At 53.5% G+C, this 12,329-nt stretch overlaps 1 protein-coding gene across 1 annotated transcript in view; it reads right to left on the bottom strand.

The window, feature by feature from the left end:
* Positions 1 to 1,715: 1,715 nt before the first annotated feature.
* Positions 1,716 to 12,329, bottom strand: part of DZIP1L (DAZ interacting zinc finger protein 1 like) — a 31,909-nt gene continuing 21,295 nt past the window's right edge. The window contains exons 10-15 of the mRNA XM_028099113.2: positions 10,535 to 10,668; positions 9,028 to 9,220; positions 6,323 to 6,539; positions 5,678 to 5,868; positions 4,200 to 4,339; positions 1,716 to 2,572 (exon numbers count right to left, since the gene is read on the bottom strand). Of these exons, the coding sequence (XP_027954914.1) occupies positions 2,411 to 2,572; positions 4,200 to 4,339; positions 5,678 to 5,868; positions 6,323 to 6,539; positions 9,028 to 9,220; positions 10,535 to 10,668 (1,037 nt within the window). The 3' untranslated portion in view covers positions 1,716 to 2,410. The remainder of the gene's footprint in view (positions 2,573 to 4,199; positions 4,340 to 5,677; positions 5,869 to 6,322; positions 6,540 to 9,027; positions 9,221 to 10,534; positions 10,669 to 12,329) is intronic.

Raw genomic sequence — 12,329 nt, 5'->3', positions numbered from 1 at the left:
CATTTATTTCAGAGTTGCTCCCAAGAAGCGGAAGTGAGAGTGAAAAAAATGAAACAGCGGGGAGAAAAGCCAATAAAAGGCGCACTAATAGGGAGTAACTGCTTCAAGCAACTGGGATTCACTCCCACTGGGGACTCTCTGAGAAACTGTGGGATAAACCTCAGAACTGTCCCACCAATGCCCAGGCAGGCTGGAGCAATTGCTCAACAACTCCCCTCCCACCTGGGTTGCCGGCTGCCCTGGTAGCGTTAGCTCCCCCGCACCTCAGGGTTGTACCTGCAAATAGACTGTGCAGCCTCCCACAGCATCAGAGACAACCCTGGGGCCAAAAAGCAGAGACCCCAGGGTGCACGTGTGATGTGGGGGGACCGGTATCCAACATGTGCTCAGGGCTGCAGGAGACCCGGATGGGGTGGGGGGGAGACCCACATGTGGTGCCACAGTCTTTTATAGCTCCCTTGCCCAAACCCAGCAAACAGGAAACCAGGACTTTGTTGGGAGAATCCTGGGAGGGGGATGAACCCACCACACTTCCCACTCACTGCTCCTTCCCCTTCTCACACACTCACTGGGATCATCAATGCACAGGTCCTCAGCTGTTCAAAGGTGTGAGAAACACAAAGGGAATTTACCCCCCAGCCAGCCAGGGCTGCACCAGCCCCAAGTTCCACATCATGCTCTTCATAAGCTGTGCTCTGGCCTCACTGAACAGCCTGGTACCACGGTCCCCCAAGCCTCTGCCCCCCCTCACCCTACCCCCAGATACCCTTTGCCCTCTGAAGTGCCTTTCCTCCCTTGCTTCCCCTGGTTCCTCCCACCAGAACTTCTGGGCCCGGCAAGGTGTCAGGACCCAGAGGTCAAAAGAAGCCTGGATGGAGGGCTGGGGAAGGTAAGAGACCCCAGGTTGGCGGGGAGAGAGATGGAGCAAGACAGGGGGTTAGCTGAGCTCCTGATGGCTGAGGCTGGGTGTTGGGGATGTGCACTTACCACACTATTCCTGAAACCTGTGACCAGAGGGGACCCATCGCAGCAGCAGACTAGTAAGTACAGTGGCAACTTCTCACCTGCCCTCTTTCAGTTTGCCTTTACATTTCCCTGACCCTCCTCCTGCGAAGAGGGCTTTGAGGCTTGCCCTCCTGCCTCCCTGGTTAAGCCCTGTCCTTGCTGCATCCTCGAAATCTCAGTCATTGTCTTTGCTGCACAACGAACGGGCAGATTGACCTGGGTTCCTCTATGTGTGAAGCTTGAAGGCACAAGCCTGGGCCTCCTTTCAGGCAAGAAACTGCTGTTCAACTCTGATGAATGAAGTAGGCTGACCGGGTGGGGGCACCACAGCCGGGCCCTTTCTCCCCAGTGGGGGGACTCTGCGCTCCACAGCCCCCACTGGGCTGACAGAGATGTCAGCCCTGTCAGGCAATCTGGGGGCTCCCTCTCCATTTCCCAGGGGTGGGACCTGCACTGCTCTCTGAGGGCTCTCCCTGCCGATTCTGCTTCCTCTGCCTTCAGCCCAACAAACCTCTGGCACTAACTCCATCTTGGCAACTGCGTCCCAATGGACCTCACCTGACACAACAGAGGTGCACTCGCTTCACCCCACTGTGCCCCTGCTGACGCTCCAAAAATAATGAATACACACGAGTTATAACCATTGTGCTATATTTAAATATTCACATATAATAAATTAAGCTTTTCACATTAAAAAAAATACAGTGGTTGCATATATAACCTAACTTTGGAGATAATATCAAAAATTAAATTTGTGGTCCTTTGAGCACGAGGCCCCAGCCAGGTGGCTCTCCTTCCCTCCTGCCCCTGAGCAAGCACAACCAGACATCAGCTCTGAGACTCTCTCCAGGATCACCCCTGACTGCACTGGGTGGCCCATGCTATGCTCCCATAGCACCCTAATCTCTGTCACTAGATTACTACCCTGCACTTCTGCCCCCATCACCTCTGCCAGCACCCCAATTTGGCAGGGAGAGGCGGACCTGGTGGAGAACAAGCACTCAGTAAATGACTTTGGAGAATCACTGAATGACTGACTGAGGCATGTGTCCCCAAAAAGACATCAGGCAAGGTAAAGACTCGTCTACACACTGTTCCCACAGATTTACAAAATGCCAGTGAATAAAGATCAAGGGGCTCCTTCAGGCTGGAGTGAACATGGAGGTGGGAAAGGAAACTGCTCATTATAACCCTTTCTCAAGCCATGGGACCCAGGAGCACCCAGCCAGGCACCCCCGGCGCTCTGGAAGCACAATCCCTCACAGGCGGAAGAAATTATATCCACCTTCTGCTCTGCTTCTCTGCAAAGGAGAAGATCTCTTGGTTACTGACGAAGACAAGAGGCCCAGCAGCCTCATCTGTTCGGGGAGTCCTGAGCTGGCCTCAGCCAGGCTCCGGGGCAGGATCACCAACCAGGGACCCTGGATCGGCCAGGGCTCCACGGACTGGCGCCAAACTCCTCCGGCGGCTTTGAGCGAGACAGAGGCTTTGGTTTTTCTCTCTGGCCCAGGTCCGGGGGGAGATCTTCCAAGGAAGAGATCTCCAAGTCACTCTCATCATCAGAAAGCTGCAGGGAGGGAAGGGGGAGAAGAAGATACATTCTGACAGGATGTAGATCAGGGAGGATGAAAATGCAGGACAGACAGGGGGACCAAATGCAGGTTTGGAAGAAGCAGGAGGGACACACTCGTTCTCCTGTTTTTTCCCACGTCCCTGTCTTTGAAGACCTGATTCAGAGACCCGGGGTCAGAGTGATTTTAAATGCTCCTGAAATCCCAAAGGCCAAACCCAGGCAAGCTCTTTGAAAAGGCTTATGGCGAATCAGGTTGCTCTTGTAATTTAAACTTTGGCCAGATTTTTTATTTCCCCACGTTGATGGATCTGGAGTCAGCCGTTAGGAACTGGAGTCAAAGGCCAGAGCGCTGACTTTTCTGCATTCCTGAACTGAAGGCAGCCCGGGCTAACGTGCACCCCCACCCCCAGACAGCTTCTCCGGGGCCTGGTAAACACCCTGACTCGGGGAGTGGTAGAGGAGCTCCAGAGCACCAGGGACTCTCAGCCTGGAAAGTGGCTGGGCTGCAGCCAATGGGAGAGCCCAGAGCCAAGGGCCCAGGCAATCCCTACACCACAGTCCCCACTCCAGAGCTCTGTGCCCTCCTGGCACTGAGGGCCACCTGGGCTTTGATAGGAACATCCTATGCATTTTCTCCCAGAATGTAAGGCCAAGCAGCCAGAACCACCCCAGGGCCCAGGGCAGCAGGCTCTGAGCAGTGCCTCAACCTGCTCTGGGATATTGGCGTGCTTTCCCAATATAGGAGAAGGGACAAACACTTTTTTAATCATTTGGATTCACTACTCACAAACACACACAGGCTACATAAGAAACCGAACACATTATGTAATAAGAGTATGTTCTCATAAGAACCAAAAAGTGCCCACTATTCCTGGTGATCCCACGAGGCGCCTTTTCAACTGAGAAAGGTGAGACATGCATGTGAAGTAACGAGAGCCCCAAACGTTTCTGCCTAAGCGAGTAATGGGCGTGCGGGAGTTGTTCCCTGACCCGAAGCAGTGAGGAGGGGTCCTACTGGGAATGGTCGCTGAGGCTGAGTGTCTGATGGCAGCAAGAGCCTCAGAGAGGCAAGGCCACCTAGACATTCTTAGCGATGAGGAATGCCCTGAATACTTAGAACAAAGGTATCTAAATATTCCCATTATATGCTGTCACCTCGTCTGATGTGCTGTGGGATGCCACTCCAACACCCCACCCTCAGGAAGAAGTCTTCTCTGCACACAGCCTGGAATTGGGGTCTGGAGTTGAGTGAAGGAAAGGGACGGGGCCCATGGTGGGATGAAGCAGAGCCAGAAGAGAGTAGCTACTGCAAGCAGCCAGGCACAGAACCAGGTCCAGGCTCCGTCAGAGGCGGGAAATGGGAGCGTGAGTGACCAGGAGAAAACGACCTGTTAAGCAGCTGCTTGTATAATGAACCAAAAGACTTTTTAACATCAACAAGGATACAAACAAGAAGTGGCCATCCCTCCCCCTGTGCAGGGGCAGAAGAGACAGTGAGGTCACCCACAGTGTCCCACTAGGGCCAAGGCTGACACTCCCTAGACCCCACCCCAGGGCCCCAACACCTGGAGTTGGCTCTACTGGAAATAGCAGAGCAAACTCCAAGAGTCCTACACCCTACCTGAGGCTTCTTGCCTGGCACGGCAGCCCTCTGGGGCCCAGCGTTGGGCATTAGGAACAGACTGACCCCTCCAGCAGGCTTCTTCACTGGAGTCTCTAGCTGCTTCTCAAGGTTTTTGACCAGTGACTGCACCAGTGTTCCTGGAAGGCAACCAGAGGGAAAATTCCAGAGAATGAATGCCTCATCCTTGTAGGTCATGACCAGGCTCTGGTGTGGATAGAGGGAGTGTGGAGAAGGGTCAGGAGGAAGAAGGAAGGGCAGCCACAAAGAAGAGGAGCAAGGACAGAGAGAAGGCCCGGGCCAACGTGTGCCGGTGAAAAGAGCCTTTGACCATCCTAAAAAATATAACTTCACTTAATGACGTGGCTACGGACAGAGGCTTAGGAAGCTGTTCTTCCCCCTTAATGGTAGGCAGAGGCAGAACCTCAGTTGGTATATGAAAAGCAAGACTAACATGCAAACACGGCCTCCTTCAACATCTTCACTGAGAAGAAATATCATAAATATAAATTATCACAGAGGGACCGAGGGCCAGACAGGCTTTCTGCAAACCCCATGCAGGAAGGGGGCTAAGCAGGGACATAGACTGTCAACAGACTCCTGGTGACATGCTAAACCACGGTGGGTGTCCAGGCCTCAGCAACGGCCAGGAAGCAGAGAGCTAACCACTGCCTCTTAGGATTTAAATGTCTGAGGGCCTGAACAGATGTCTGGGGTTACAACATACCTTGGTTCATTGATTCATTCAAGAATTGTTTGTTAAGGGGCACCTGGGTGGCTCAGTCAGTTAAACGTCCAACTCTTGAATTAGGCTCAGGTTGTGATCTCAGGATCATGAGATCGAGCCACTGAGTCAGGCTCCGTGCTCAGCACGGAGATTCTCTCTCTCCCTCTGCCCCTCCCCCTGTTCACGTGGGTGCGCTCTCTCAAATAAATAAGTAAATAAATAAAATCTTAAAAAAAAAGAGAATTGTTTGCTAAGGGTCACTATGTACCAGGCACCATGTTCCTCACCCCTCATTGTCTTGTTCCGATACCTCATTTTACAGCAAAGGAACTGAAACCCCTCACTCAAGCACAAGCAGGTAGCAAGTGACAGAGCCCAAACTGTATCAGAGGACTCCTGACATTCTGCTTCCAACACCTTTCCACCGTATCGCCCCACCTGGCAGCTATCAGTACCTGGTTCTGGTGGATTCCGATGGACTGGCAGGCTTAGAATGAGCGAGTGAGCTCCTCCAACCTCCAACAGTTAAGCAATTTGATGTGACAAACAAGGGGCAAAATAAACCTCCCTCAGATTCTTCCTTCTGATATCTCTGCGATCCCAGGAAAATATCCGATGGGAGGGAGGGTCATTCTCTCCGAGTCACAATGAGTTGCCAAATCAGAAAACCCAAAGAAAATCACAGGGTATTTCCAGAACTAGAGACATCTGGGCTGGAGAAGGGCTGCCCCCGTGGTCCCAGATCACTCACCTGAGGAAGCCAGCCCACCTGAGCCCTTGTCAGGGGGCTGGGCACTCCCCTCTGAGCTCTCGGTGTCAGACCAGCCCCAGTCATCCTCTGGCCGGGGCCCCATCCTGGAAGGGCCTTTTGGGGGCTGGAGAGATGTCCGCTGCACCAAATGTCCCTCCTCCAAGTCCTCTTCAGAACTGAACGGGGGCGTACTGTCACGGAGGGGAAGAAATGAGGCCTCTGTGGACCAGAAACACTTTAAGAGCCAAACTTCCCCACCTGCAAGCGTGTTTGGTTTGCCCCAAGCCGGGCCTCCTCCTTCCCTGGGCCCAGGTGACAGCCAGGAGTCATCCTGGAGCATGGCAGCCACACCGGCAACTCTGTTAGAAGACGGGGACCAAACCCTTCCAGTGCAGCAACTAAGGCTTAGGGAAGAAATGGGGAAGGAAAGAGTAGGTTTGTCCTGGCTGGGAGCAAAGGACCCTGGTCTCTTTGTGAGGGCTTGGGAGGGACCCCACCTGAGGTTGGCTTCTGTCTGTTGACTTCTGCCCCCGGCCCTCACCTGTCCGCAGAAGCCTGCAGGAGGCCCGGATGAGGGCTGCCTGAGGCTGGGAGCCACTGCCTCAGACCCAGGCCCTGGGTGGGAGTGCAGAGTCCGGGGCTCACCTCAGCCCAGGCCCTGGGGCAGCAGGGGTGCCGGAGGGTCCATGTGCTCTGGGACGTGGAGCAGGGGTGGGCATGTGAGCCAGGCCAGGGCCATGGCTGCCGCGGCTCTGAAGAGTCGTCGCGGGTGGCTCTGCTGGCTTGGATGGCAACGCCACATGCAGGGTCCTGGCCTTTGGCTGGGCTTCTTTGATGACCAGTGGGTTCTGCCGGCTTTTGACTAGAAACACAGACAGGAATAAGTTCCAGGGCACAACCATCTGGGCCCTCGAGCCTGAAGAAGACGTAGAGAGAGGTCCCGGCACACTAGAAATGGACAAGCCACTCTGTCACTCTATACGGTAATAGCCAGAGCCAATATTGTCCTTGCCCCCACCCCCAGGTGTCCTGCTGCTGGCCAGACCCGGGGCTGGGACCCCCCACAGTTCTACCAGAGACCAGGAGAGCCGCTGGGGTTCCAGGGTCATGTCATCGTCCCCGGAGTCCCACAGGAGTCGGGAGGTCTGAAGAGGGGCCCAGCCTGTCTGCAGCTTCACCCTCCCGGTGCAGTTTTAGGGGCTGATCACACCAAGAGCACCTACCCTCTCTACCCACCCAGGCTGCAGCTACGGGAGTGCAGGTAACCTTGCAGGAAGACCCTCCTGCCACCAGAGGTCGCCACAGGACCACATGGGCCATCCTCATCCACCACTGCCCTCCCAAACTCTCCACGGCAGGAGTGCTAAAGGCAAGCCGGCACACCCAGCGCCTCCCTCTTCCGATTGCATCAAGCCCCATTGGGGAGGGGAGGGGGGCGGGTCCAGGATCAACAATATTTTTATGGAAAGAGACGAGAAGTGCATTGCAGGGGATCAGAGTAAGTACTGTTCCATGAAACTCTCACATGTGTGGACTGTGTAAAGTGTGTTTCTTACTGTAGTTCAAGATAGAAAATGTCTGAAATACACTGCTCTCAGAGAACGCTTTTACACAGAAGAGGATCTTCTAGGAAGGGCAGACTGAAGGGAAGGGGAAGGCAGACAAACTGGCTGAGGGAAAGTAACAACAGTAGCTAGTTACTGCACACAGACAGCAAGCTAAGCCCTCTACATACAGGACCCACCGAACCCCGAGCCCTTAGGACAGTGTCGTTCTCCCTGCTTTACAGAGGCTGCGGGAAATCCAGGGACTCAATCAAGGCCCACCATTCCATGGAAGGAAGTGGTAAGTGCAAACCCAGGTCATCGGCCACCCCAAATCTAGGGCTCTTGCCACTCATGGCCTTGCTTCATCCCACAGCTTTGCCCCAAAACAAAAAGAGGCACAATCGAGACAGAGATCAGAGGTGGGCATTCACACAGCACTCATGGGACCTAGAAAACAAGCATGTGGGCGTAGAACTGGAAAGAGAGGTCTACAAAATGCTGTGAAAACAGTGCTCATCTCACACCTTCGAGACACGCCCTGGAGAAGGCAGGGCCCCAGGACCAGGGAAGGGGAGCTAGGCAAGGGGGTGGTTCTCACTCCCGGCTTTCTGACCACAGGAACAAGAGCTGGACAGGAGGGGGCACCTGGAGGAGCAAGGTACCTTTCCTCTTTTGGAAGCCTGTCCTCAGAAGATGCTTTCGTTTCTCTTCCCTGCCTCCCTATCCCCACTCTCCCCTGAGCCCACGCCGCCCCCCCTTCACCCCGCCCCTGTGCTTGGTCCCATCACACCTCCTAGTCCGGGCTGGCTTCCCAGATGAGGTGGCAAGCCTTGGCACAGATGAGTCTCAGTAGATTTTAAAATCACTGTTTCCTGTACCAACTAAAATCATCTCTCATACCCCCAGAGAATGTGATCCACACTCTGGTAAATTCCTTAGCGTGAAGAGTTCAGGTTGGGTCTGCCTGGACACGAGGAGATAAGAGAATCGATGTCCCTCTGGCCACATATGAGGGAAAGGAGCTGCAACATCGTCCCTCACGAACAGCTTCAGACCCCCGAAGCCCTCCCCAGAGCCCCTAATTTCAGCAGCCCAGTGGATATGGGAATCCTCCAGAAATAGGGGGGCTCTCAAACCTAGGAACACAAATTCCCTTGTTTTCTCAGTTCCTTCAGGACAGAGACTGGAGGGTCCTCACCCACACACTTGAATCCTCCCCAAGAACCACTAGGCCTGTCCTTTTCACAACCCCCAGGGGCAAAGCAGGGGCTGTGGCCTGGCCCAAGGAACCACGGTCCTAGCTCTGAGGATGTGTCGGCAGGCAGAACTCGCCCAGCTTCTCACACCCTCCCACAGCTCCTGAGCAGAGTTTTCATTTGATTCATATTCGCCTCCACCTGCAGCCCCAATGCTCTTAAGCCTTGGGCCTTCTCCCTGCACTGACATGCCCCACTTCAGAGCCAGAAACAGAGTGGGCTACTCTCTGTTGGAGCAAAGTTCAATTTGTGGTCAAAGCAAGTAAAGCAGGGCAGAGCTAAGCTTCTGAGTGGGGCAGCAAACTCAAGGCTGATCACAGACCCTAACTCTAGCTCTCCTCCAACTTCCCTGGGTGACTCTGGGGCCCACCCCTAGATTCTGGTTCCCCCAACAGAGGACTTTTGGACTCAGTCATCTGTGAGGATGCTATCAACTCGCCCTTGAAAGTAATGCCCTGCTGGGGGCAGGCAGTACACCCTCCTCATGTGCAAACCAGCCTGGATCCTCCCAGTCACAGCCCCCAAGCAAGCCCTCTCACCAGCTCACCTGGAGCCTTGGTGTCTGGCTGGGATGCCAGGGCCCTGTTTCTCTGTCTCTCCTTCACTCTGCTGGTGGCTTCCTTGACAAGCTTTTCCCTCAGACTCAGAAATTCAGAAAACCTCCGTGCCTTCTGCTCCCGCTGGGCTCTCAGGAGGGACTCAAGGTGTCTGAGGGTTTGAAAGGGGATTCCCTTTGCATCCTAAAAAAAAAAAAAAACAGAAGTTCCTCTTTGGAGACAGAAGCCCCCCTTCTCCTTCCCCTAAGCCTGTCGTACCTGCTACTGGCCTGGGAGTCACTGTGACCAGCGCCGGGTGCTCTCTGGGAGAGGATGCTGTGAGCGTCAGAGCAGGGTGGGCAGCTGCTGCACATGCTGCAGAAAGTGTGGTGCTTTAGGGTCTGGGAGCCTCATCAAAACATGCACGGCAAGATGGTGCAAAGGGGCTGCGCACGACTCCATCGACACCCCAGCTCACAGGGCTCAGAGGGGACTGCCTTTCCACCACTGACTGCATCTGAGGACGGAGACCACGGCTTGCTCCTTTTTGTACCTCACGCACTGTCATTATGCTGCACACGTTGCTAACAATGTTTGAAAAATCAACTGCGAAAAAACAAAAGCTGGGTAACCTGCCGAGACCTACTAGAAGTTGCTTGGGCTTTTGGTATCCACCCAGAGCCCGTGAGGATTCATTCAAGGTTAGAAAGAAATGTTTTAATCAAGTCTGATCACAGGGCCATAGTTAGATGGAACAGTAGTTGAAAATGGTCAAAGATTAGAGTTTTGATTTAATATATTTCATGGGTGCCTTTAATGATAAAACGCACGTTCTGGTTGAACACGGGCATGGGGGAACAACGGCATTCAACTATTTGTACCAGAAGTAGCTTTCAGTGCCTGCCTCACCCACAGCCACTCGCTGAGTGGCGTGTCCACGTAGGCCACTGATGACGTACATTCACCCAGGGGACCCTTCCAGAGGGCAGACTGAGCCAATTAAATTCCCTGTCAGAATTGGACACAGAAGGGGCACCTAGGTGGCTCAGTAGGTTAAGCATCTGCCTTCAGCTCAGGTCATGATCCCAGGGTCCTGGGATTGAGCCCTGCACTGGGCTCCCTGCTCAGCAGGGAGCCTGCTTCTCCCTCTTCCTCTGCCCTTTCCCCCTGCTTGTGTTCCTGCTCTCGCCATCTCTCAAATGAATAAAAATTTAAAAAGAAAAAGAAAGAAATGGACACAGAAGAAAGCAGCCAATGAATGGAGAGCGTAGAGAGGTCAGGACACAGGGTGACATCCTAAGAAACCATTAGAAATGGAGAAGAGAGACCACACTGCTGCCGTGGGATGAGGAGAAGCCATGTGGGCTTATGTTCCCGGATATGAAAGACACCCCAGCTGGAACAAGTAAGATGAATGAGCCTACACCATTAAGAGCCATCAAGCATTTGTCAGGTGAAGAACGCTGTGTACCTAAATGGTAGGCAGCAGCCCTTGCCAACAGTGGCCCTGGTGCTTACTCTCTTTATCCCCATGCTTTCCAGTTTCTCTTCCAGGGAGTCCTCCAGGATTGGCCTGAACTGCTTCAGCAGGGTGGGGTTTCGCCTCAGAGCAGCCAGCACCTTCTGCTGTCCATCTCGGGAGTCCTCCAGATCTGCAGCACACGACAATCCACCAAGGTCAGCCTGGGAACCCAAAACCTCCACTCCCAAAGCCCCACTGCACCTGCCTGGCCCTCACTGGCCCGTGACCCTGGTCTCCGGCTGGCGAGCCCAGGGCCATGGGCCCCACCTGAGGGTCTGTCCCAGGTGCCGGGGTGTTTCTGCTGCCGGCTACCACTGCTTCAGACCACCGAACCGCCTGCACGATCCTCTTCCCCTGCCAGTCCAGGCCTCCAAGATCTGGGCTCGGTGCTGCCCAGGTTAGCTTGGGACTTTGGGGCTTTTGACTTGCTCTTGAGTCCAGGCAGCAGCCTGTTCCCACGCTCCGTTCGTCGCCCTACCCAGTTTTACTGAGACGTAGTTGACATACAGCAGCGTATAAATTTAAGGTATATGGCGTAATGGCTTGATTATTGTGAGATTATTATCACAGTGAGTTTAGTTAACGTCCACCCTCTCATATTGATACAAAAGAAAAAATGAAGCCATTTTTCCCCTTGGGATGGCAACTCTTGGGACCTACTGTCTTCACAGCTTTCCTGTGCACCTTCCAGCGGGGTTAGCTCCAGGCATCATGTCCATGACATCCCCAGCACTCATTTCTCCTCTCACTGGAAGTTTGTACCTTTCGACCACCTTCCTCTGACCCCCTCCCCCTCCCCCTCTCCTCTGGTAACCACAAATTATGATCTTTTTTCTCCGAGTTTGGTTTTTGGCTTGTTTAGATTCTACATATAAGGGAAATGATACAGTATTTGTCTTTCTCTGTCGGACTTATTTCATTGCACATAATGCCCTCAAGGTCCATCCATGTTGTCACAAATGGCAGGCTTTCCCTCTTTTTATGGCTGAGTAATACTCCACTATATATATCTACCTCAAATTCACTATCCATTCATCCAACAGTGAACAATTAGGCTGTTTCCATACGTTGGCTATTGTAAACAGCAGATTCCAGGCCCTGCCTGCTGCCGGCCCCATGTAATCCTGGCCCCACCTGATGCCCTCACCTGCTGCCGTACCACGTTCTGCTCTCATCCAGGGGCTCCAATGCTGGTGGGATAGACAGCATAAACTTCCTTCAAGTTTACTGTCTATAGAGATTAGGGATTCACGCTTCAATGTAGTATACATCGGAACCACATGAGTTACAAACGCACATTCCCTGGCCCCGCCCTCCAGAGAGTCTGATTCCATAGGCCTGGGGAAGGGCCCTGGAATATGCATTTTAACTTGCCTAAATGATTATGGTGGAGGTGAGCCACAGACCATACCAAGAAATATAGACCCAGAGGAGAACAAAATAAGCAATCACAATAAATATGGTCATTGCTACAAAGGGGCCTTCCAAGGTGAGTCAAGGCACTCTTCCCAAAAGTGCTTTTCAGGTCTAGGGTGGGGCGGGGAGCGGGAGGGAGGATGGGCACACTGCCCTCAGAGCTGGACCAGCCCTTTGATTCACTCAATAGACATTTTCTGACAAGTAATACGGAGAATGAACGGGCCAGTACTGGGGTGCTGGGGACACAGAAGAAGACCCTCATGGAGCTCACATTCAAGAGTGGTCATGTGAATTATGGCAGCATATTTGAATCTCCTGGGCCCCATCCCAAACTAATTACATCAGAATCTCTGAAGGTGAGCCCCAGGCCTA

Source organism: Eumetopias jubatus, unplaced genomic scaffold (assembly GCF_037043125.1).
Source record: "Eumetopias jubatus isolate StellerSeaLion01/CBP00866 unplaced genomic scaffold, mEumJub1_p1.0 scaffold_1, whole genome shotgun sequence".
NCBI lineage: Eukaryota > Metazoa > Chordata > Mammalia > Carnivora > Otariidae > Eumetopias > Eumetopias jubatus.
Note: the sequence above shows the minus strand (reverse complement) of the source record. Positions and strands in the feature narration are given on the sequence as shown.